This window comes from Protopterus annectens, chromosome 1.part1 (genome assembly GCF_019279795.1).
Source record: "Protopterus annectens isolate FY-2018-M chromosome 1.part1, PAN1.0, whole genome shotgun sequence".
NCBI classification, from domain to species: Eukaryota; Metazoa; Chordata; order Ceratodontiformes; family Protopteridae; genus Protopterus; species Protopterus annectens.
Genome location: NC_056726.1, coordinates 1,239,040,260 through 1,239,067,663, shown reverse-complemented (window position 1 = coordinate 1,239,067,663; position 27,404 = coordinate 1,239,040,260). Strand labels below are relative to the sequence as shown.

At 39.1% G+C, this 27,404-nt stretch overlaps 1 protein-coding gene across 1 annotated transcript in view; it reads right to left on the bottom strand.

The window, feature by feature from the left end:
- The window catches only part of LOC122809555 (zinc finger protein 605-like), a 247,823-nt gene extending 221,890 nt beyond the window's left edge, over positions 1–25,933 (bottom strand). Inside the window, exons 1-2 of the mRNA XM_044081140.1 lie at positions 25,840–25,933; positions 2,740–2,866 (exon numbers count right to left, since the gene is read on the bottom strand). Coding sequence (XP_043937075.1) covers positions 2,740–2,866; positions 25,840–25,851 — 139 coding nt within the window. The 5' untranslated portion in view covers positions 25,852–25,933. The remainder of the gene's footprint in view (positions 1–2,739; positions 2,867–25,839) is intronic.
- Positions 25,934–27,404: the final 1,471 nt, after the last annotated feature.

Below are 27,404 nucleotides of genomic sequence, written 5' to 3'. Positions count from 1 at the left end.
TTAGCGGACCGGAGTTTCGCTGTGGTGACCCCTTACTGGGAAAAAGCCGAAAGACAAACATTTGTTTTACTAGGATATATATTGGGACATTATTGTAAATTAGCATTACCTTCTTTTTATCCTATTTCTCAGAGAATGTTGCTCAAATGTATTAGGCAGTTTAAACTTGTTTAAGTTATACGACAGACTGAGATAATTATGTATGTATATACAATGTATGCATGTTATGTATGTATCTAGTTCAATACTGTGTATTTACATAATTTGTTCTCGTTTGTGTGCATACTGCTACAATTTTTTTTGCCATTTTACCCAGTTATAACTGAAAGTAGTTATAACTGAAAGTAGTCCAGTGTTTAGGACCAGCTAATTGACACGGTTAACAAAGGTAAGATGTCTAAAAATATCAGGAAAGTTATAAAAATTCATAAATTGTTATAGCAGTATATTATAGTTAGCCATAATAGAACTGAATGAGTCTTCTGACTTGGAAAGTTGGATATTAAACTTGTCAACAAGAAAATGAGGATATTCACCAAGGGTCAGAAGCTTGTTCACAGTACCACCGAGGAAAATCAAGTAACTGTTAAACTGAGTATAACCCAAGCTTAGAATAAATACATTTTCTATTTTCAGACTAACAATTTACGAACAGTTTGTCCTTTGACTCAATTAACTGAATCAGCCTTTTGAGTCCCCTGTAGACAAGCTATGCCTAAAGTGATCAACAGAATGTAAGAAAATTCTCTACTTAGCATTATGGCTTAATACAGTAACAATCAGAGAAGTCAGCAAAAAATTATTTATTCCTTTTTTTTAATGAAAGCAATTTCTGGTACTTTTTACTTGCCTTAAAATGTAGTTATTAAAAATGAAAACAAAACTTTATATAGAAAATGGGGTCTAGAACATTAAATTCACCATACTGAACAGAAACTCCCAACCTAAGAAAAAGTAATAAAGAAAAAAATAATATTAAAAAAGTAATACAAACAAAGATCAAAACAGAGCAGTTAAGTTTGTTGACAAAATAAATGAAAACATACTGGTAAGAGCATTCATCTCACTCAAAAGAAATCAATTAATTTAAAAACTATCAATATATAACCTACAACAGCACCACCTATCCAATCAATGTTTTACTGGATGTTTCATCAAAATGCACTTAAATATATTGGTATTTAATAAAAACTGCAAATTGAAAATATTCATTACAATTCAAAATATTCATTACAATTCAATGTATATATTTTTTAATTCACCACCTCCCACATATTTTCTTACTACTTCTAAGACATGAAAAAAGTATATATACAAGAATTATATAGTGTATTTTTATCTTTTTTAATAAAATAATTATGCCCATAAATTATTCAATTCAGATGCCTGTAAGTTCTGGAAATACTACATCTCTGAACAGGAGAATTTAAGAGTGGTGCTGTTGTAGGTTATACATTATGAGTTTTTTTATTTAATTTCTGAAGAAGTGTGTGTGTGAGTTGAAAGTGCTTACTGATTTGTACTATTATTTTATTTTACTTTGTCAATTAAACCTAAACATTCAGTTTTGAACTTGGTTCATGTGATATTTTGTTTTATTTTGATTTTATTCACATGGGCACCTAGTGATTGTTCTGTAACTTGTAAAAAAAGAAAAAGAAAACAATCACAATTAGCACTCCAACAAAAAATTGTGAAGAATGACCCAAGGGTGAAGAATGAAAGTAATAAACTATACATAAAAACACATTTTTAATAAACCAAAGTATTTACTAATGAAGTACTAGAAGTTGTATTGATCATTAGCATTGGCAAGTTTTGATCCTGGGAGTACTGTGTTTATAATTCTAGTCTATCTTTCTGAAGCATTTCTAAAGTTACTGGAACAATTATATACCATTTAAGTTTAGTGAAAAATCAATAAGAACTGCATTTTCTTCAACCAAACATGCTTCCTCATATTAGCAGAGGCTTTCCATTTTTATTCCGCTTATATACCTCTATGTCTGCGTCCTTCAGCAAAGGAATGTAGACAAATGGGTAACCATATTAATTGCCAAGACACCCATTGAGGAGTCCCAGAATATGGAGACTGAATGACCGAAAAACTGGACTTACCAATAAATGCAGTTTCAGGCTCTGTATATGTACGTTCCATTCCCTCACAGGTATAGTGATGCAGAAGTTGATGTATGCAAGTTCAGGGGGTGTGGGTGCTTGCACCTGAATCAAAGGGCACGAGGGGAGGCTGCTTTACCGCTTGCAAAAAAGTTTAAAGGAGAAAGCAATTATAAATATTCACTCTTCTGTATTTTTTGTCTTTTTTGGCAGTTTTAGACAATACATTGTGAATCCAAACATTTCAATAGTGAGATGGCCAAATGACAAGTGCTTCACAAACAGCTACCAGTTAAAACAGCATGACAATTTTCATTAATACCCATGTACTAAACGGTGTAGCATCTGGGCAGTTACTAAATGAATATGTGTTAAACTGACTTCAGTTTATTTAAAGAATGCCTCAGGCATAAAAATGACAAGAGAGTTCCATGAGCTAAAATACGTTCTCTGTTGCTGACTTTCCTGTTTCTGTGCTTCCAAGGGCTAACTATTGCTGCATGCTTGTGAACTGCCTGATTCCCATGTCAAGGGTAAGACAGTATACACTTTGTGAAGTGCAGTACATTAACACAATAATAGTGCTTTCACCAGTGCAACACACACTGCATCTATCCTTACCTACTGAAATCATGGTTTCAAAATTCTGCACCATCACAAGCCGGTGTAGTTCCTTCTCCTCCTCTGTTAGCATCTTCCACTCTTCATCAGTAAATGTGATGGCTACATCTTCAAAGGCTGCTGGTATCTGAAAGGAATGTAAACATGTTTAATTCACTGCTCTCATATATTCTTCCATTTCAGTTACTCTTTTGACTTACCTACATTTGACTGCTAATTTAATGCCTCCAAACCCTAGACACAGTCTGCAGTCCACAACAGCCATATGAAACATCCTATATACATTCTTCACTGATAATGCTGATGTAGCAAAGTAAGCATTCTTTGAAGAAGAATATATGAAAACAGACTTGATACCGGCATGACCCTATTCATGTTCAAAGACCCATAACGGCACTTAGTCAGTTGCCTTCTTTATGGCAAGTCAGGGGATTTACAACTCTTTTCTTTTTTGAAAGAGATAATGAGCTGATGTCATGCAACTTACATCAGTGTTATCCCAGTGTATCCCTCCAGTCTTTATCTCTGTAACACCCGTTTGTAAAGACACTGCAGTCTTAAGTACTGTCTCCCCAGCACCTCCCTCAGGCAGCCCTTTATCAGGTATATTCCCAAAGATTGATCAATAATGTCACTTGTTTCATGCATTCAAGAGAGACGATAAAAGCGGTGTACGGGGTCAAGACATTTACTGTACATAAACATAGTCAGGAACTAACTGGAACATACAGTGGATATAAAAAGTTCACACACCCCTGTTAAAATGCTAGGTTTTTGCGATATAAAAAATTGAGGCCACAATAAATCATTTCAAAACTTTCCCCACCTTTAATGTGACCTATAACCTGTACTTAATATTGAAAAATAAACAAATCTGTTGGGGGAAAAATATAAAAAAATAAAAACGTGCAATACGCTGGTTGCACAAGTATGCATACCCTTAAACTAACACTTTGTTGAAGCACCTTTTGATTTAATTGCAGCATTCAGTCTTCTAGGGTAGGAGTCTATCAGCATGGCACATCTTGACTTGGTAATATTTGCCCACTCTTCCTTGCAAAAGCACTCCAAATCTGTCAGATTGTGAGGGCATCTCTTGTGCACAGTTCTCTTCAGGTCACCTCACATATTTTCTATTGGATTTAGGTCTGGGCTCTGGCTGGGCCATTCCAAAACTAATTTTCTTCTGGTGAAGCCATTCTTTTGTTGATTTGGATGTATGCTTGGGGTCGCTGTCATGTTGAAAGGTGAAATTCCTCTTCATTTTCTGCTTTCTAGCAGATGCCTGAAGGTTCTGCTTTCTAGCAGATTCCTGAAGGTTTTGGGCCAAAAATTGACTGGTATTTTGGAACTGTTCATAATTCCCTCCACCTTGAATAAAACCCCCATTCCAGCTGAAGAAAAGCAACCCCCAAAGCATGATACTGCCACCACCATGCTTCACTGTGGGGATGGTATTCTTTTGGTGATGCGAAGTGTTTCTTTTGCGCCAAACGTACCTTTTGGAATTGTGGCCAAAAAGTTCAACCTTAGTGTCATCAGACTAGAACACATTTTTCCACATGCTTTTAGGAGACTTGATGTATTGTTTTGCAAATTTTAGCCGGGCCTGGATGTTTTTCTGTGTAAAACAAGGCTTCTGTCTTGCAACCCTACCCAATAGTCCACACATATGGAGAATACAGGAGATTGTTGTCACATGTAGTACACAACCAGTACTTGACAGAAATTCCTGCAGATCCTTCAGTGCTGCTGTAGGTCTCTTGGCAGCCTCCCTGACCAATTTTCATCTTGTCTTTTCATCAGTTTTGGAGGGATGTCCAGTTCTTTGCAAAGTCACTGTTGTCCCATATTTTGTCCACTTTTTGATGACCCGTTTTCAGTGTTCGATGGTATATCCAATGCTGTGGAAATTATTTTGTACCCTTCTCCTGACTGACACCTTTCAACAATGAGATCCCTTTGATGCTTTGCAAGCTCTTTGCGAACCATGGCTTTTGCTGTAGCAAGTAACTGAGTAAATGTCAGGAAAATCCTACTACGACAGCTGAACTTAATTTGGGGTTAATCAGAGTCTCTTTAATTGAGGGCAGGTGTACCCAAGAAGACCGAATGCTGTAATTAAATCAAAAGGTGCTTCAACAAAGTAGTAGTTTAAGGGTATACAGACTTATGCAACCAGCATATTCTACGTTTTTAAATTACATTTTTTCCCTTAACAGATTTGTTTGTTTTTCAGTTGAAGTTGTACAGGTTATAGGTCACATTAAAGGTGGGAAAAGTTTTGAAATTATTTATTGTGATCTCATTTTTTTATATCACAAAAACCTGGCATTTTAACAGGGGTGTGTAAACTTTTTATATCCACTGTATATTTAAGCTATTTGATTCACTCATTACTTCAAACATACTCGCATGTGCAGCTTCATTCATGCCTGCATTCACTCTGGCTGATTGTACAAAATGGCACTGTTCTCGCACGTGCTCAATACTTATATGCACGTGCTACAGTGGCTCACTCTTTGATCTGTTTGACATGCAATAGGAGGAGAACAAGACATGAGCTAGATAACATTTCAATATTAATAACAAATCAAGTCCAAGTCACTGTGTATTTTGGATTGGGTCTGGAAATTCTACCCGATCTGGTTACATACAAGGGTTGACTGGATTTAGCAAGAGGGATAGTCTCTGGGGAATTATTCTCAATAGGAACATCAATGGTAACATCAGAATTATTTGAGGAAAATACACTGTCCTGCCAAATGGGAAAAAGTGTAAGGTGTTGGACATGCTACACCTAAAGAAATCCCAAACCCTCTGAGCTACACGCTCTAGGGACCTAAACCTTGTCACCACAATAAACAGGACATGATGGAGGGATAGATTCCCGTCCCACAGACTTCCCATACTCTGGAACAGGCTACTCTGGAACAGGCTACCCATCTATGTCAAGCAAAGTTCTTCATTAGCACTCTTCAAGAAAAATCTTGTGGATGGGAAATAGGAAATACACCCCGGGGATCACTTCTGTGTCTCTGCTCCACAGTGGCACAGGAAAATAACTTTCTTGGGTGGCGTAAGCCAGGAAACCTTGTTGGTTAGGCTTACGTAGGCCCTTGGGCCGATAGCCTAGTACCTACCTATGAAGGTCACTCTTGAGAACTAAAGTCTTTTGCACAGGCAATCTGCTACATCACTGGTTCACAGGCATTTACTAGGCTAACGACCCCAAGTTCCTTTTTAAGCCTAGCCATGCATCCCAAATCTCTGACAAGTTCCGATACCCTAGATAAGTGTAGGCATGGGCCTGGGCCTGGGAGATGAACCATTTACAGGTTCTCTCTGCTTATTAGAGACGTAGGTGCCACACCAGGGATGAATTTCTGGTTTCCCATCCAACTGTCCAAGTTGCACTTTAATTGGGTTAGGGAGGAACTCTGCATCACATGGATGGAGAGCCTGTTCCATACACGGGGTAGTCTCTGGGACACATACCTCTCTCTCCAGCAAGTCCTACGTATATCATAGGCAAGGTTTAAGCCTTTAGAAAGGGAAATTCTGGTGCTGTTTGTTTTGTGGATATGCAGGAGGTCCAGAGTGGGGACTGACAATGCCCTGCATGCCAGGCATAGATCTCCCCTAAAAAGCCTGTAGGAGACAGAATACAGGGATAGGGGCTTGAGGCGGTCTGCATAGGACATTACTTACGCCCTGTATTTCTTTTAGTGAGGAACCTCTGTGGACATTCCAATTGCAGAATATGCCTGGTTAGGTACATACCAAAGGGGACACTGTACTCAATGATAGGTCTAATGAATGCCAGATACAGTGGAACAATGACTTCCTTGGACGTAGATGCCATACCTTTATAAGTTGCGCAAAACAGAATGATTTCCTCACCCCTGTAGATACGTGATGATCAAAGGCTAGATTACTATCCATGTGTGTCCCCAAGTCCCTGACTACTGCGTCAGCTCTAAGAGGTGGGTTGTTGTCAGAAGAAAAAAGCGAGTCACATCTGCCTCAGGTGATGAAAAACTTCTTTATTTGCAGCTAACCAGATTACAGCAACATGTTGGCCAAGATGATCTCAATCTGATCAGCTTGTTTACTGACATCAACTTTTATACTTTCCTGTTACTAGCCAAAACAGCTTTTGTTACATTTCTGACAGTTGGCTATGAAAAACATCTAGGATCACAAATTACCTCTGAAAAGAATGCTTTACCTCAAAACCACAGCTAGTGTAGAATGTTTACCTCAAAACCACAGTTAGTACAGAATGTTCAAAAAGGTACAGAATACTTAGTTAAACAGTGGTAGCTGGAATTTTCCACAGCCTGCCTCAGTAAATTAACTCTTATTCAGAATTATAGAAAACATATGTTATTCAAGTTCATAAGCAAACTACATCCATCATAGGTAAAGACCATCTTTAATAAACATGGTTCAATGACCTTTTCTTACCAACACTTCAGCAAATAGCATATTCATTTTGCTAGATGGGAGAAAGAGACAAATAACAGTATGTTTTAAAACTTTTTCTCTTAACATTTCCCCCCTCAAAACACTTTTATTTGTCTTTTTATTTCAGTAATATATGGTAAAAACTTAAGCTTTTCTTTGCATACATTACTTCATTTGCAAGACAAACTTTTAAACTTCAAAACATTTGCAAAAGTCACATTTCAATGTACTTTCACCAGTCTGTTGCAACTGCTGGTACATCGTCTTCATAACAGCAGTATCAACCAGTCTTTGTAGAAGACCTCTGATACAGGATATACAACAGCAACCATATACCACCATGATAGCCACAGCGACTCCGACGGACACCGGGAAACTGCTGATGAGATGACTCCATTTTCCAAACCACACTTGTAGAAAGTCTGTAAAGGGATTATTTACCCCAGAGTTCTCTGCCAATTCTTCGGATAACATCTCCAAACCTTTCAAAGCTCGAGTGATGCTCCCATCAGGGGCAGTGTTATTCGGAATATATGTACAACAGAAAGTTCCAAACATCCTGCAAACTCCTCCTTCTTTGGCCAGGAGCATATCCAACGCAATTCGATTCTGCCATGCCACCTGCGAAGTGGCCTCCAGTTGTTCAGCAATACATTTTAATGCATCTTTGGTATAGTTCACAAAACACTGCTGGTTATAATAAATGTAGTTGATCCAGTCCACATTCTTATTGGGTTGAATCCAGACAAAGATGGATGCAAAACCAGCTGCTATTTGGTTTATTGCTTTGTATTCATCAGGCACACCTCTTGGTACGCCAATGCTATCGATGTAGACACCACTATCGAAGGATTGCTTCGGTGCCTCTCTTTTTCTCTTATTCAACCACCTCGGCTTTATTTCAGGTTCTCTTACGAAATTGCTTGCTGGAACTGGGAAAATGTAGAATGGCAGAATTAACTTTACAAGTGCACAAGTTCCTTTCCGGGAACCGTAAGCCTTGATCTGAGTTTGTTGTCTCCACATAACCACCATACGTCTGCTAAACTGTGAGTTTGGTTCCCCAGAAATGGATTCTCATTGCCATTCACAGTAACATTGCAATAGTTCTGTCCCATATTGCCATAATTCTTTCCTGTGCCATCTCTGGAAATGGCACATATACGAACCTGGATAGGAAATCGCTGTAGGCGGTTTCTCAACTTTGCTTATGACTAGTTAAATGCTGGGTTTCATCTTTGCATTTATCTTCGGTTTTGTTGAAGAATAATTTCAACAGACACGTTAGGTTACCTTCATCTTGCATCAATGGGACTGTCGCTAGTTGTTGTTTACCTTCAGCACAAGAAACACAGTTCTCACGATGTGCCTCTCGGGTACTATATCTAACCCAAGATAACCATGGTGTACGAATCCCGTCGAGTAACAATTGTTCTTCTGTGAAGGCAAAATCTGCTTTACTTGTAGCATTTTTAAGGCTTTGCACTTTAAGTTGGAAAGTCCCCAAAGGATCAGTTCCAATTGGAAGAGACACTCCGATTCCATAAACTCCTGAATCACTTTCTTGTGGTGACACGATGGTTATAGTAATCACTTCAGTACCTTGGAAATGCGCAATTTTTATTCTTTGTTGCCTGCTTTTATCTTTCTCTGGTATCACTGCACCACTTGTTTCCCATCCATTCACATCGGTTGACCACCAAACATTTGACCAGGAAGTACAGTCTCTATTGCACAAATATTTTGCACGAGTCAAGAAATCATTATTGTTCCATTTAGAACAGTCCAAAATTCCTTCACAAAGTTTTACCTTGAACACAGTAGTAACACCTGTTTGCGCTTGCAGCACCACCATTCATTTTTCTCTCACAACTGTTCCTTCTCGTATGGACATATTTACTTTCGCCACCAAAATCATCATCACGTAACAGTTCAAGTACCAGTTGAACATGGCCAACCTTCCTTTGTAGTCAGACTTTGCGTTCAGGGGTCCGATGGAGTCTGACCAACATCAATGGTAGAAGGAAAAGTCTTAAGTTTTTTACAGTGGGTGATATGAATCCACGAAGTCCTCTCTGCGATCTTTACAGCCGTAGGTGTTGAGATAAGTACTTGATATGGGCCTTCCCACCTGGGGGATGACCAGTTCTCTCGCTTCACAATTCGGATCCACACCCAGTCCCCGGGTGCCACGCTTAACAATTTTTCACTTCTGGAATCTGCAAAGGAGTCATTGGTTACAAGAGACTTGACATTTAGCAGCTTCTTCATATAATCCACCAAATCCTCACCCCCCTCACGTTCTGCTAGCAACAATCCTTGCCACTGCGGGACGTAATATGGTCTCCCAAGCAAAAGTTCAAATGGTGTAAGTCCTTTGTAGGAGGGTGAGATTCGCATGCACAGGAGTGCCAATGGAAGGCACGCAGTCCAGGATCCAGGCGTTTCTGCCATCAGTTTGCGGAGTTTACTCTTCAGGACACAATTGTCTCCCTCCGCCAGTCCAGCTGACTTGAAACACTTAACCCAACTTCTGCACAATCTGGTTTACAAAATGAGACCCATTATCACTATAAATGCGCCTTGGAATGCCAAATCGGGGAATTATTTCTGTTGTCAAAAGCTTTGCTACTGTGTGTGCATCAGGATGCTTTATTGGAAAAGCTTCTACCCACTTAGAAAAAGCATCAATTATAACTAGACAAAACTTTTTTCCCTCTGAGGGTGTCAACTCAATAAAGTCCATACAGAGTGTGTGGAATGGATATGGAATGGTAGGGAATGCCTGCTGAGAATTTTTAACTCCCCCTGAGCATGATACTTTGCACATAATAAACAAGATAAACAGAACTGCTTTGCATAAGTTGAAAATCCTTTACACCAAAATACCTTAGACACTATTTGAACCATTGTCTGTACTCCTACATGGGCAGGTCCATGGCTAACCAATGCAGCATACCTAAAAAGATTTGAGGGTAATACCATTTTGCCATCTGATGCCCTATACAACCCATCCTGTTGAGTGATACCACATTTCACCCGACATTTTACTTTCTGTGTTGTCAATGTTTGCATTACTTTTAGTGTCTCCAAGTCTAAGAGGTGTCCGGACTCTAAATCATTGTCATGTAAAAGCAAATCATTTTCTTGAGCTGCCTTTTTTGCAGCCATATCAGCAAGGGCACTTCCCCTGGAGACAGGATCTTTTTTGTCAGTATGTGCGGAACATTTACATATCGCTATCTGAAGTGGTAATTGCACTGCATCTAACAACTGCAAAATTAAATCTCTGTGATTTATTGGTTTGCCTGTCGCAGTAACCATTCCTCTATTCTTCCATTGTTGAGTGAAAACATGTACAGTAGAGAAAGCATATTGACTATCTGTATAAATTGTCACTTTTTTACCCTCCCCTAAGGTACAGGCTCGAGTCAAAGCCACTAACTCAGCTGCTTGGGCAGAATAAATATTTGACAATCCTTTTGCTTCAAAAACTTCAGTTTCTGTGGTGACAGCATACCCTACTAGTGTTTTTCCCACAGTGTCCTTCTTTGCTAATCCGTCTACAAACAAAACGAGATCAGAATCTACCAACGGAATATCCGTTAAATCTGGTCAGGGAAGTACTTTGTCATGAATGCTCTCTAAACAAACGTGTGGAGTACCTTCTTCTGGAGTCGGCAAAAGTGTTGCCGGGTTAAGAGTAGTACATCTTTCTATGGTCATATGTGGCTGTATCAGCAGCACTGTCATACACGACAAATGTCGACTAGGAGATAAAAAGGTTATCTTATCTTGCAAAAGTATGGTAGCTACTGAATGTGGAACTCGCAATTTTAATGGGTGAAACAAAACTAATGATGCTGAGGCTTGCACTGCCATGGCGGCTGCCACTACAGCTTGAACACAATGCGGCAATGCCCTTGCAACAGGATCTAATCTGGAGGAATAAAAAGCTATCGGTCTCTCTTTATCCCCATGTACCACAACCGAAGTCATATATCCTCCCTTACAATCAACCATTTGTACAAACTGCTTAGAATAGTTCGGAAAACCCAAAACAGAGGATCCTGCTATCAATTGCTTAAATTCTATTAAATGCTTGTATTGCCTTATCTGTCCACTGTATATTACTTTTAGCTGCCATGGGAGTGTCATAGATCAGTGCGGTCAATGGCCCTACTTCCTCAGCATAATTAGGAATCCAACTTCTACAAAAATTAGTCACACCTAAAAACGACATCATCTCCCGCTTAGTCGTGGGCATAGGTGCTTCAAGAATTGCTTGTTTTCTTTTATTTTCCAATTGTCTACCTTCCTGCGAGATTAAATAACCCAAGTACTTTACTTGTGCTTTCCACAATTGTAACTTCTCTTTATTTACTTTATGTCCTTGCTCAGCTAAAAAGCTAAGAAGGGCAAGGGTATCCCTTTTACAACTCTCCTGCATGGGTGAGGCCAACAAAATATCATCTACATACAACAGAACCTGGCTTCCCTCTGGGGGAACAAACTGAGCTAAATTCGCAGCCATTTCTTGTGCGAATATTGTCGGACTCTCACAATAACCCTGTGGCAATCTGGTGTATGGTTTTACCTTGGAAAGTGAATGCAAACCAAAATCTACTCTCCTTGTGTAATGGTATGGAGAAAAAGGCATTGCTTATATCTATGACAGAAAAATATCTGTGCTGAGGTAGTAAATCATTAAGTAATGTATAGGGGTAAGGGACCACCGGTGCTCTTGGGATCACAGCTGAATTAACTGCTTGTAAATCCTGACCCAACCGGTTTCTTTACAGGAAACAACGAAGTATTGCAGGGTGAATCTGGGCATTCAACAAGAATTCCTACCTGTTTTAGCTGTTCAATAATTGGTTTAATTCCTTCCTCTGCTTGCTTACTTAGTGGATACTGGTGCTTACGAGGTCTAAAACCTGACTTTGCAGTTATACAAACTTCACCTGCTGTTTTCATTAATCCTACATCTCCTTTACCTTTTGACCATAAATCTACAGGCAAGGCACTTAACGCACTATCTTCCTCTTGAGTTAGGAGGATTTGTCATGCCACTTCTACTTTGTCATCCCTGAGGTGCACACTTGGTTTTACCCAAGCTACCCAATTTAATCTTTGTACCTGGATCTGTTGATCTTTCAATTGACTTTCAGACATTGTGTCCCAAATAGTCACCTTTTTCGCCAAATCTACCCAATGTGTCCCCACTGCTTTAGTAACTGAAACATGCGGTCTATAACTTGAGCGATATAAAGAACTCATTTCCTTAGTCAAAGTACAGGTTACTACTGTATTACCTTGCGTATCCCAAAACATACCATTCAAAATTATCCTTGCACACTTGGGCTTAAAGAATTCTTTTTCAAATTCTTTATCCGGACCAGGGGCCTTATAGAACATTGTACAATGTAAGTGCGCCACAACCTGCGGTGACCCGTTCCTAGATTTACTTAGAGCTAGATTGATCAACTCTGTATCAACCCTCCCCGGGCCGTCTGAAATCAAGTCTAGGTTATACCAGTAAAACAAGTCTTCTACTCCCTGTACTACTAAGCCATCCGCTAACCTTTTTGCCTCAATACCTTTAGGTGTGGGAATTGCCGCTATTCCAAACACATGCATCAAATCTCTTCCTAGCAAATTAACTGGACAAAATTTTGATGTAAATTACCCTACCTCTAACAGTTTGGTTTGTTTGCGGATCTGTGAACAGTAGAGGATTAGACAGTGGTTCCTTATAAATTTTCCCGTTTGCCGCTTTTACAAGGACAAACTCATCTGTTTCGCAGTTCGGAGGCAGAACTGCTGGACCCAAAAGTGTACGTGATGCACCTGAATCACATAAAAACTCCACTTTCTGTCCCTCAACCAAAAACTCTATCATGGGTTTCTGATCTAGATGCATGGCAATACCCAAATTTGCCAGGTTTATGACTTCACAGTCACAATCCCGCCCTTCCATTAGAGTGTTCTGACATTCATCGTAGAGAGCGTCTGCCTCTTCACTATCCCCATAATGAAGATGGCGCCTTTCTTTACTATCATATAGTCATGCGGAGCCCTTGTTCATAAGCTGTGGGGGATGTTGCCACTCTTCACAGTCGGCAGCGAAGTGCCCACGTCTACCGCATTTAAAACATTCTCCAAGTTTTAACCTTTCCCTATAGGCTGAATGTCCACCCGGTTCATTTAACATGTCCCATTGCGGGCCCCCACATTTTTTTACGCCTCCACAGTGCCCTTGCCCCCCTTTGGTCCTGTACTAAGAATATACCACCATCATCCCCTACTGTCAACACTTGCACTTTCTTTTTTAGATTAAAATGTCGCTCAGCATGCCGTGCATATTCAAACAAAGGTTGCAGTCTACATGTTCTGTGATCTACCATGTGCTTAGTAATAAAACTATGTATTGGAGCCTTACAACCTTTAAGGAAAGCATTTTTTAATTGCTGTTCATACGGACTATCATTAGTCTGATCCTGCGGAATCATCATTCCACAATGGTTATTGAGCACTTCTGTCAGTCTTACAATATAATGATCCACAGATTCATCGTCATTTTGAATGCACTGATTTATTACTGTCCAATCTGCTCTTGGACGCCACTTAATCAGAAATTCTCTTTAACAGATCAGTGACTCATGTGTCTAACACCCCAGAATTATGCTTTAATGTAGTGCCGTCATCTGCCTTACATGTCCAAGTACCACAAACTAAGTGCCAATCTGGACCCAGGATTTGTCGCACTACTTGTTCTACTTCTAAACCATTTAGATGAAACGCATCCAACTATGTCCTCAGAAAACTTTTGAAAATTAACCTTGGGATGAGGAATACCATCCGTAGCTCGTTTTATATCCTCTCTAGCCCAGGGACGATAAACTAAAATAGTTGGCTCTTGTCCAACATCTCCTGCTTGTGGGTTTGCAACTTGTATTAAGGGAAGAGCTTCTGAATGGTCAGAAAGTTTAATATCCCAGCATCCTTGCCCTGCTGGTCCTAACCTTAACTGCATAGGTTGGTCTACCTGTTGCAAAGCAACTTTAGGTACTACGGGAATTTGTGAGTAAATTGGCGGGGTCACAACATTTCCTTGAGCAGCTAATAACCCACCCTGCTGTACAGATCCCACATCTTTAGACTGATATTGAGGAGGTTCCCCCGGTATGGCAGCAGCAATTTCACCATATGGTAGGTCTGTTGCCTGCCTTTGTACTGCACAAACTGTGTGCTCATCCTCCTGATCTAAAAATAAAGCTACTTTTCCACTTGGCACCAGTGATCCCTTTCAATTTATTTTCTCTTTTTCCTGACACTGTTTTTCTTTTATAGCTCGTTTATTTGCTTCTTCTAACCATTTTTGTGCTTGGGGAAATCCCAATTATCTCTGCTTTTTAGTTCTAGTTTCTGCATCTCTTTTCAAATCTCTAACTAATTTTGCACAGGCATTCTTATTCAGTGTACCATCAAAATCATATTCAGTATACCATCAAAATCATATTTCAACTTCCACTTCTTCAAAAATTTAACATTATTTTTGTTTGAACTTTTCATATACTTAGCATCAACATTTAAACAGGCATCACTCTCACACTTGCAGCAACTTGAACCCATGTTTTCCTAGATTTCTTATTTTAGGGCTGCATCAACATTATTTTTACAGGGCTTATTACAAAATGGGGCTATCTTAACGGGGATCCTAACAAAATAATCTTAACAATTATTCCTACCCACCCTTAACTAAAAATAAACCCCCCTGCTGTCAAGGTTAAATTAAATTAAAAGAAAATTGTTTTCATCCTACCTGAACCAGATGAGACTCCGTTTCCCCTTTTGGTTCGGAAACCTTCCCTCAGATAGGGATCAGAAAGCGGCCGGCTTCTTTCCAACGACAAATCAGTCGGAGGGCTTTCCGTCGAGGGAATCTTAAGATAAGAAACCCTCACCTGCGCAGGTTTTTCGGTCTCTCTGTCGGTCTGATCCGTATCTTCGTAGAGGTTTCCGGTCCGAAGGACCAAAATGTCAGAAGAAAAAATTCAAGCTAGTCACATCTGCCTCAGGTGATGAAAATTTCCTTTATTAACTGCTAACCAGATTACAGCAACATGTTGGCCAAGATGATCTCAATCTGATCAGCTTGTTTACTGACATCAACTTTTATACTTTCCTGTTAATAGCCAAAATAGCTTTTGTTACATTTCTGACAGTTGGCTATGAAAAACATCTAGGATCACAAATTACCTCAGAAAAGAATGCTTTACCTCAAAACCACAGCTAGTGTAGAATGTTTACCTCAAAACCACAGTTAGTACAGAATGTTCAAAAAGGTACAGAATACTTAGTTCAACAGTGGTAGCTGGAATTTTCCACAGCCTGCCTCAGTAAATTAACTCTTATTCAGAATTATAGAAAACAGAGGTTATTCAAGTTCATAAGCAAACTACATCTATCATAGGTAAAGCCCATCTTTAATAAACATGGTTCAATGACCTTTTCTTACCAACACTTCAGCAAATAGCATATTCATTTTGCTAGATGGGAGAAAGAGACAAATAACAGTATGTTTTAAAACTTTTTTCTCTTAACAGTTGTCAATATGATAGTTACCAGGGTTGGATGACTTCCCAAAGGATACTACATTTGTGGCATTAAGTTTTAGTCCATGGCTCTGACACCAGTTATTTGTATGTGTCAGCCCCTCCTGGAGAACATTTGTTTCAGTGTGAGATTCAATGACTGTGCCTAATTTGCAATCATCTGCAAATTTAGTCAGCCAGAGACCACTGACATTAGCCTTGACTTCTGAGAAGTAAATGCCATCAAGGAGCGGTCCAAGGACTGATCTGAGGAACTCCACTTGTGAGAGGCCTCTTTGCAGAGGTGGACTCCCTAATTCTAACTTCCTGGGTCCCGTCTGTGAGCCAGATGGCTATCCACCAGGTGATGTACGGGTTTGTACCTAACCTCTTGAGTTTGTCAATACCAGAGTAGGGTATTGTGTCAAATGCCTTGGCCAGGTCAAGGCTGGTAGTGTGAATGACTTTGCACTCATCCATTGCTTTGGTGAGCTTCTCGACGAAGTCCACCAGGTTGAGTAGGCATGATCTGCACTTGACGAAACTAAACTGGGTTGGGTTGTGGTGCCGAGGTGCTAGAGGCTTTGGGCGCTGTTCGTGGTCATATTTTATTATTTTGGTTCTTAGTTTTGTTGGGTTGGGTCCAGTGTCTGGAGGTTTACTATATGTCTGTATTGATCATCTCCATAATTCTTTCCATGGCTTTACATACAAGACTACTGGTTCAGAAACGGGAAGTATACTTCAGTTTCTTTTAAATTCCATTTCCTCCGATTGAACAACACAAGACTGCGGTTCCTCACAAACATTTTTGACAATACCCACTCAGTCCTATCATTTGGTTGTTTGCATCCTTACGATTTCTCCTTGTCTTAATGTTCTAGAAGGTTTGCTAGACTTATCGTAGTACAACTTTTGTGATTGAGGTTTCTGTAAAAGTTGGGTTTTGACCACTTTGTTCTTTGCATTTGGAATCAATAGTTTTTTTACAGATTGGTAAGGATGTTCTCATCTGTCTAGACATTAATCTCTGAGCAGGTGAACCAAGCAAGCTATCTCGGGTAATGTTTCTAAGATTGAGAAGGTTAAAGAAAATGTCAATACCATCTCTCTTGGATTTCTCTAACAACCATTTCGCACTCTAGACTGCATGCTCAGCTAATCCATTGGACTGTGCATACTCAGGACTACTAGTAACAGTAACATGGACAAGTCCCAAGACTCAGCAAATTTCTTGAACTGCTGACTTGTAAACTGCGTACTGTTGTCAAGATACATCTTTGTGTGGACTACCATGCACAGAAAAATGTCTCTTCAATTTTGTAATGAGTGCTGGAAGTTAGATTAGGAAGAAGATCAATTTCAAACCAATTAGAGTAGGAGACTACTAACATTAAGTAATGTTGACCATTCCATTCAAAAATATCAGCAGCAACTGTCACCCATGATGGTTCAGGAATCTGATTTAGCTGAAGTAGCTCTCTTGTGGTGCAGTTTAGTACTATTACAAACAGAACATGCTAGAGTTTCCTTCTCTATCTTTTCACATAGGACAAAATACTATGCCTCTTGCCCTTCTTTTTGGTAGAATCAGTACCCTGGTGTCCACGATGCAAGATCTTGATATAGTCCTGTTGTAAAGCTGAAGGAATAACTACTTTTGGACCTTTCATGATTGGCTCGTCTCACTAAGGAAAATATTTCTGGACATCAAGTGGTAGACTGGTTTGTCACACTGGCCATCCTTGACTAATACCATATGTCAACTTCTGAAGAACTGGGTCAAAAGCTGTGTGATGTCTAAGTTTATCAAGACGTGATGAAGAAAATTTTTGAAAAAAAAAAAGTTTTCGACTTCCATGACTTCCAAGTCTGGTTTCTCATTGTCATGCTGTTCTATTGTTTGGGTACTCTTGATAAAGCATCAGCAAGGTATAAATGTTTGTTTTTTGTATAGACAATATTGAAATTGTACCTTTGCAATTTTTATACCATGCATTGCAGATGTGCTGGGGTTGAATGTATTGGCTTTTCTAGAACTGTCACTAGAGGCTGGTGATCAGTCTCTATCTGAACAGGTTTGCCATAAATATAATCACTGAACTTCGAACATGCGAACACTACTGCCAAAAGCTCTTTTTCAATTTGCGCATACTGCATCTCAGTTTGGGTTCTGGTCGCATAGGTAACTGGTATGTCTTCTTGAAGACATGCTGCACCAAGACCATACTCTGAAGCATTGCATGAAAGAGTTACAGGTTTGCGAACATCAATGTAGGTGGACTGCCATTTTTTTGTTTCAGAACTTCAAATGCTCTTTGGTGGTGTTCTAACCAGGACCACTTTATATTTTTGCATGTCAGCTCATGTAACAGTGCTGAAAGCTCACTTGGGTCGGGGTTGAATGTTCCAACATTTTCTAGGTATGGTCAACTATTTAGGAAAGATGTGACATTGTCTGGAACTGGAATATCAAGAATTGCAGCTTGCTTAGACGGATCTGGTTGTAAACCAGAACTAGTAAACAAATGACCAACATAAGTAACTTCTCTCAGTTTGAATTTACATTTCTGGGGATTCAGTTTAAGACTGACTTCATGTGCACAGTCTAGAACTTTCTTGAGGTTTCTTATGTTCGTCTTCACCACTGCCCCCCTGCAATAATGTTGTCTACAATGATAGTACATGGATAACCTGAAAAAAAATTGGTCCATCGCACAATGAAATACTTCGCTGGCAGAATTTATCCCAAATGGCATTCTCAAAAATCTGTATCTTCCAAATGGAGTACTGAAAGTAGTTAACAATGAAATTATGTGATCCAGCAAAATCTGCCAAAATGAACTTGAAAAAATAGTGGTAGTTTGTACAACAGACGCTACTTGTTCCACTGTGCGCATCATATGATGATGACGTCCAAGCGCTTTAAATCCCTCGGATCAATACATATTCGAATATCATCTGAGCTTTTCTTATGAACTACAACCATTGTGGACACCCATTTAGTCAGTTCTTTTACTGGAATAATTACACCTAAATTCACCATTTTGTCTAATTCTGGTTTCACTTTGCTCTGCATTGCTACCTGAACTTTCCTGGCTCTTTGTACAACTGGGCTTACTATAAGGTTTAACTTAACGGGATACGTGACTGGTAGCTTGCCAAGCTCCTCTTTGAAAATATCAGCATATTCACGAAAAATATTGTGTACAACTATCGTGGTTGTTCAAACTTATATAGTGGATGTCCTCATTGAATGAAATCAGTCCTAGTCTCAAACTACCTTTGAGGCCCAACAATGACTGCACGTGCCTTTACTAAGTAAAACTGCAAGTCATAGCTGTTCCCATCAGAATGATATGTGATAACTACTGCACAATCAGTCAATCTCTTCATCACCATAAGCAACAAGTTTTGCACACTTTGCTGAATCAAGCTTCTCACCAGCTTTTACTTTGGAAAACAGTTGTGCCACTATAACATTGCACTTGGACCCAGTATCGGCTTTAAGCTCTACAGGTTTCCCATTAATCCAAACAGCACAAAATATTTAACTCTTTGTTGCCAGATTACCATTTGGGTGATGGTTTATGGTATTAAATCACTTCATCAAGCACAGATACACCAGCAACATAAAAAGTCTGCTTGCGGCTTTCTAACTGATCTACTTGCTTCTTTTGATGCTCTCTCATTAAAAGATTGTGGTATTTTTGACTTGCAAAGCCTTTTGAAATGATTCCAGTTTTTAAATTTGTGAAACTGCCTTCACAGTTACGACAGTTAACAATAAGATTACGTGTAGCTGCCCCATTCGGTTTATGGTTAAAACTGGGTACTGCCACATTCTTCTGCTTACAGCGCTTATTCATCTTAGCTTTGTGTCTCACACTATCAACATTCGCAACTGTAGATACTGTATGCATGCTTTTCTCATTCGTAAGCATATTTGTGTGCTTTTCAGTATGCTCGTATATATGACAACTCTCTATGGCTTTTCTCAACATTAAATCACTATCTTGAAGCAAAATCTCTCTCACTGCATCATTATTAGAACCACACACTAGCCTGTCCTTTATCAACTCGTCTCCTAAATCAGCAAATTTGCACATTTTTTGCTTTGTTTCTCAAGTCAGTAATGTATGCTGCTACAGTTTCATCAGGCTTTTTATTTCTTGTTTAAAATATGCGCCTTTCCATTGTAATATTCATTCGAGGGTTACACATTTCTCTAAATTTACATTTTAAGCACTCAGGGTCTCCCCGCGTTTCAGCCTGTATCACAATATGGTGGTTCCCCCCTCCCCTGCATACCTGGCAGGTGTATACACAAATGAGCAGTCTCTCTCTATGGCTTCCGAGCCTGCTAAATTAAATGTAGTATAGTTGATTTTGGTAAACGACACATTTTCACCTACCACAGAGGTGACACCTCTCTAGTCGACATCTATGGATCTAGGCTTGTTGATAATTCCTTATCATTTGAGCATGTCTCTGCAGCACTTGGGAAGGCCTATCTGGGTCCATCTAATTTTCCAAAGTCATCTCCACTAAATCCAAATAAGTTTCAGCTCCCCTTTACTCCTATCTTATCAGACCAGTATTGAATACAATGCACCTTTTGGCATATATTTGTCTAAACATATCACTTAGCCTGAGAAACATCAGAGACTAACAGCTAAAAGATCAATGGCCTCAAAAGCTTGGCTACTGTGACAGACTAGCAGCCTGAGAAACATCAGAGACTAACAACTAAAAGATCAATGGCCTCAAAAGCTTGGCTACTGTGACAGACTAGCAGTCCTCCTGTACTCAAGTCTCTTACTGAAACCTCAGTGTAGATCTGTGCCTAGCCTTTCAAGCCATAAAAGATCCAATCCTCTTTGACCTCAGATTCCTTTGCAGAACAAATGGTACCTCAATTACTTGGTTAAAAGAATGAAACGTTCAATAACACTCCCAGTGTAACATCTGGTGTAATAGACTCGTATCTCAATGTATCCCTCACCATCAGAACAAACTTCCACTATATATCAAGCATAATAGCACCCTGGCCATCTTCAAGGTAACTCTAGTTAACTGGATGGGCAGCTTCATGTTCTCCCACTGTCTATCTTGTTTAGCCCTCCTTATGGCTGGAAGGAACTGAAGCAGGTTTTCGCTAGGTTTGTAACAGTCTGCACAGTGCACACTAACATGAACCTATAAATGGGTCCTCATCTGCGACATGCAGAAATACAGCACACTACATACATCATGTCTGGTTTGAACCGAAGGCATCTTAATTGGTTACAACTCAAAATGTTAAATCCAGGACTTACAGTCTTCTGTGGGTTCACCTACAAGTTCACAGATTATGGTGTTTGTACAGTAATCATCTTGGGCCAAAAATGAAAAAAGTCATAAAAAATGCAGTTGCTTTCCATGTAGCTCAAACTGAACGTATCTGTAAGTGTAAGAAACACACAAAATTAACTCTGTGATTAAACCATTTTTGGCCAAAATCTGAAACACAGATTTGATGAAAAAGTCTGCTTGTCCAATATTTCCCTCTATCTTCAGTAATAGTGCAGATACTGAACATCATCAACTACAATGAAGCAAGATCAACAACAGGCCAAAAAATTTATATTTTGTTATTCTCAAAAGAACAAAAAAATAAAGCATTGTTTTCAATTGCAGCAGTATACTAGATCTGCAGTGGAAGAAGCTCAGTAGTTAATGGTTCTTGATGAAATATACCAGCGCTGAATATGCATGATCACACACCAAGACACTGATAAGCTTCCATTTCAAGACTTTGCTACACAGAGAAGACCCATCTCAGTCACATTAAGTCACATCCCAGACTACTGGTGTTATTTAAAGACACTGTACATCATACAACTATTAAAATGACAGCTACACAAGAGTTCCAGGTATCTTTTGTGCATATATTTGAGCTCTTTGATGTCCCACTTTAAAAACTCTCTCAAAAGACTGAGTATTTACCCTAAGATGACATCCTCTAGATGGGAGCTGGAGGAAACAATGTTATCATCACATGTTTATTATTTATTTACTTTATTTTACATTTGTTGACCGGGCTAGTCTAACTCGATACATGCCCATTTTCAGTAGAGGCCCGGGGAGAAAAGCTCCAGGAATCATACAGAGTTAATCTAGGTTAAGACAGAGTCATTATAAAAAAAAAAACAACAAATTGTTACATACATGTATTATAAAAACATTGATAGAGGGTAATACAGAAACAATATAAAAAAAATAATAAAAAAATAAATAAAATAAAATAAAATGACTGGTTCATGCAGTAGGTTATGGTACTCGGTCGAGAGTCTTGGTTGCATGTCAAAGCTTCAAGAGTAATACAACTGCTCAGAATAAAATAAGTCCTTGTTTCAATGAGGTCTGAGCAAGACGTTTCATTAGTGGGGCAATGGTCAAGGTACTGGGTTTGGCTGCTTCTGTAGAAAACTGATTCTGTACCTAGCAACCACATATTCCTGAACAATTGCTTATAATCTTGAATAGGCAAGAAATGAGATAGGCACTTTTCCTCCGCAGCAATTACTTATAATCTGAATAGGCAGGAAATGGGATAGGCACTTTTCCACCAAATGCCCACTGTTTTGATGTCAGTTACTGTGAAAGCATAACAGAGATCGTGTTGCTTTTTCCATAGCTCTATACCAAAATCCAACATGGAAGAAGCCTTGGCAAGAATCAACTAAAAAAATAGCTGGGCTGGAATGTCCCAAATGATAGTTTCTGTGAAGCTACATAAATTTGCTTCAGACTGATTAAATGCTCAGTGCCCTATGACTAATCTCCAGCATAAGTATAGTAATCTCAGTCTGTGAGGCCTGCCTCACTTGGGAAGCACGAATCTGACTCCCTGCCTCTGAAGATGCTAAAACAGGTGTGAGTGAAAAACTATCAGAAAGCATACAGTAACATTAGAATACTTCAACCTCAGTCTGTTTAGTCACAACAACAACAAAAACTTTGAACAATGATTAGAAGACCAAGGCCTGGTTCAATTAGTTAATGAAACTACCAGACTTAAGAACTGGAAAACATTCACTTTTATACCTTTTAATAACAAAACATCCCTGAAAAACAAACTCCTTCTTTAATGACCACTGCCCCATCATCTACCAAATCAATATATTTTAAAATCTCCAGAAATTCCATAAAAGATTCACTTCAGACCTAAAATACCCCCAAACTTTGAGAAGCTTAAGAATACACTATCCACATACCTGTCAAGACCCCAGTTAGGCCCCTAATAGGTCAACTTATATTCTACCCAATATAAAACAGCACTTTCCATTAGTCATGCAACTCAGCATATTAACACAAAACAAATTATGTTGAAAGCCCTTCTAACACTTAGAGATGGAGCACGAACCCACTGGAAAACCACAAACTCAAATGAATCCAATCCAGATCCAGAGACACTGAGAGGTTTACATTCCCTTGTAAGTTAGCAAAAAGAGGATAATGCTATTCAATCATCTCTTTTTAACAACCCCTAAAATTCTGACAAAGGTTCACACTCCCTCCCAAACTAGCTAAAAAAAGATGACTCAGGGTCATTTAACTAAGAATTCAGCAGTCATCCGTTTTTAACAAACCCCAAAATTCTGATTTCAAGTTCATAATTACTTGATGAACCTAAACACACTAACAGACCAACTACAGCTGAAGACACACAAAAATAATTTCCCTGCTCTCCACACTCCCATATCCACTTTCCCCACCCAAACCATCTCCACCTGAATTGACTTCTCTCTTCTATTTCTAATCAATCAACTCTAAAGAAATGGTACATCTCCCTGACAAAAATTTGCAGTGATGCTCGTGTAGAATCAGACAATTAACAGCCACAGTCTGTTAAAACCTGCACCGAATTCACCATGTCCCTCCCCCACCAGCACATTTATAACCTTTCTCTGCTCGTGACTCAATCCTCTATTTGAAAAACTGGAGTCCTAAAACCCATCCTTAAATACTCCGAATCCATTGGCCATTCTGAATTCAGACCAATTTTAGTTCAAGAAAAGGGGGTGAATTTACACTAAATAAATATTTATTTTATTGTATTTAATATTTATTTACCGAAAGTCTGACTGGGCGTGAACCCATTTTCAGCGGAGGCCTGCAGAGAATAGCTCTACATATACAATAGACATAAAATTTACAAGAGAACATTATTAGAATTGGCAATACGTAAATAAAAATTTTATAACATGATCAAAAATTAAGCAGAGTATACAAGCACAGTGACAAAATAGGACTGTTACAGTTTAAGTAAAATGCAAATAGACATTAAAGCATTTTGTCAGAAAGTTTAAAAATAATAATGGTATAGTAGTAAGAGGGAAAGTTAAAGTATACACAGAAGAAATGCATCATTTTGTTAACCTGAAGGTTCAGAGTATAGTCAGATATAAGTTTTAAAGCAAAAACTAGGGATCATGAGTAAAAAACGTATACAAACTACAGTGCATGTCTTGTCTATAGGAGCTACCATATTTGAAAAATAAAACTATATGGATGGTGGGAGACTTCCTTTGCTTCACAGAATGCATATTAATTCATATTATCTTACTCTTGTCAATTTCTGAAGTAAACAGCAGTAAAGTGTCCCTGATTATTTCTATATTCTCCCTGGTGCTGCTATTAAGATCTTTCCCTACCTATTCTAGATATTCTTTAGTTCCTTCTTTACGAACCGATTCCATGGTCCTCTCAAGAAACTATGACGAAGAAATGAATAGTTTCACCTCTAACTTGCTCTATTATGAAGCAGAATAATCTGTCCTTTACCAGGATTCAGTGCCCGCTGCCTTCTTCTTCTCAAGTATTAAAAATATTAGTGACTAATATAACCATAGCTCTTAACCTTCCGTCTCCAAAATGAGTAACACTAGTCCTCACAATGTGGAACAAATGGGCAAAATGTGGAACACATACTAATGGCTTACTAGCAACTTCAACTAGGAAGGTCAGAGGATGGTTAACATATGCTGGTTTTACTTATAAAGAAGCTATTTTAATGAATTAATATGAGTAATTTATATTTACCACAGATTTCACTTAAAAAGATTCCTAACACTGAATGTGTGAGTGTGACAGACACTTTCAATGTGGAATTTCGAGGAATATGAACTTTTTAAGACCCCCAAATGAGGTACGTTCCTCGTAATGGTACACTTGAGAGGTATGAATAACCATTTCTGCTTTTTTGACAAGTCTCTTTATACATGTTGACTTTCTACATATAGCTGCTTGTAGGAGCTCTTTTTACACCCTTCGTGGTCAAACTAAAAATAGATTTGGAAAGTCTTTTTCTTCCACATTAGTTGTTAAGCAACTATCTGCCTTCTCTTTGACCGCCCATCCTCCAGTTTATTAATCCTTACTAAAATGTCTTGCGCATCGATGCCCCTTACTTTCAAATGTTACTAAACTGCAAATCTAACATCACTGTGTATCTGACAAACTTGACTTTCTTTAAAGAAACGTCAAGCCACTTTTTTTGGGTAACGGACGAATTTGAGCAGACAAAACACCGGCTAGTGTTCTTTAGGGACGGGAGCAGCCAAGCCCGGCGCATTGCGCCACCTGCTGGTAAACTTGCAAATGATCATCCACTGCAAAGGCCGTGAGGGACTGCGCTGTTTGCAGTGCGGTACTTGGCCCCTTCTGCAACGCACGAACCTCCCCTGCCTGAGGAAGGAATTGGTGAAGAGCCCTTGGCTTGGCTTGGCTGGAAAGGAAGGGGCAGGCGGGGCTCTTGCCAAAGCATGGGAAGCCAAGGCTTTCACTTACGAGGCAACAAATGTGCTAGTAGGGGACATTTAGGGGAACCCTTAGGCCAAGTCCGGGAGTGTGTAAAAAAATAAATAAGTAAACCGTCAATTATGGGCTTTTTGTGGAGAGGCAGGCAAGAGGGCTTATGCTGTTTACTTTTAGATAAAAAAGAAAATCAAGATTTTTTTTTCTTAAGCAGTAGGTCAGACTTTCTTACCTCCAACTTCATGATTCTTCTTTACAAAGTGCCTCTTAAAATGTACTACACAATTCTGTTAAAAACACATTTCCTAGAACTCCGGCTGTCATACCGGAAAAGGAACCTGTACATACACAAACCTCACAGCTGTGCCATGTATTCAGTACTTCCTGTCTGTTTCAGAAAGCCTACTTTTGCATTCAGATCAGTTTATTAATATTAATAGACTGTCGGTGTGGAGTGGAGGGGGTCGTCAGTATGAACATCCTTAAAGGTGCAGGCCTCACTTTGTTAACAGTTTACTGTCTCATGTTGTAGCGCATATACGTTTCTTTTCTGTGTGGGGATTCTGTTATTGCAAATGTACAAAACAGAAAACATGAATTTGATAATACAGAAATTGTGGGAAAAATACAAGCAAAATAATGTATGAAGGAGAAGTGATGTTTAAGAGAAGGCAGGAACTGAGCAATAGTTATACAAAAGAATACTTAAGATGTGTAATGTAACTGGGAACATGATAACACTGCTTGCTTTCTTTTATATAAATATATGTTTGCCTATGTCGGAATTTAATCTTCTTCTTCTTTTGGTTATGTCGGAATTTAATAACAGTGTTAAAAATACATAAAACAGATAATTTCTGAAACATTCAGAACTTAAGTCTTTGCATTATTTACAACTGAATGAGTACATAAGTACACACATGAGTACACACACTGGATGGCATAGTGGTTACTGCCTTCTGTGCAGAGTCTGCATGTCCTCCCTGTGTTTGCACAGGTTTTCTCAGGGTACTCAGGTTTCCTGCCACATTCCAAAGACATGCATCTTGAACATTTCTCCCTGAGCCTCCGCTGAAAATAGGCTCTGTACTAGTTGAACCTCCCTGGTCAACAAATGTTAAATAAATAAATAAACATTAAGCCCACATTGTTGAAGTACTACTTCTGTTGTCAGTACAGACAAGGGTCACTTAGGCAGTATACCTATGCCCTTAGGGTTCCAGACCTTGATGCCTGTCATAATAACATCCTAGTCAGTCAAGGGTGACTTTGTAGTCAGACACTGACATACCACTCACCAGGATGAACAAGGACAGAGTTATGACAACCTGTGTTAGGTGCTTGAATCTGTAATGTTACCAGGGCACAGAGACCCCTTTACCCTAAATATGTATATCATCTTGTTGTATGTATGGGTGTAAGTGACCTTAGACATTACACCTTGGAAGAGAGAAATTACAATGGTCTCTATAGATATATATAAATATCTATGTATGTTTGTGTGTGTGTGTGTGTGTGTGTGTGTGTGTGTGTGTGTGTGTGTGTGTGTGTGTGTGTGTGTATACAGAGAGGTTCATATTAGGCCTTTGATCCAATAGACCATTTGTTGCCGAGATAACGATCCCATCCATCCACCAAGACATGAATTAATACCAGACTCTGACCTAGTTTTGGCCCCTTTCCATAACAGCTAGAGGGGCCACACATGGGATGTACTTACGATTGCCCATCCAGTCATCCAGGTTATGTTTAAAAAGGGTCATGGATCCACTCTGTTTAATTTCTAAGGGGAGTCTG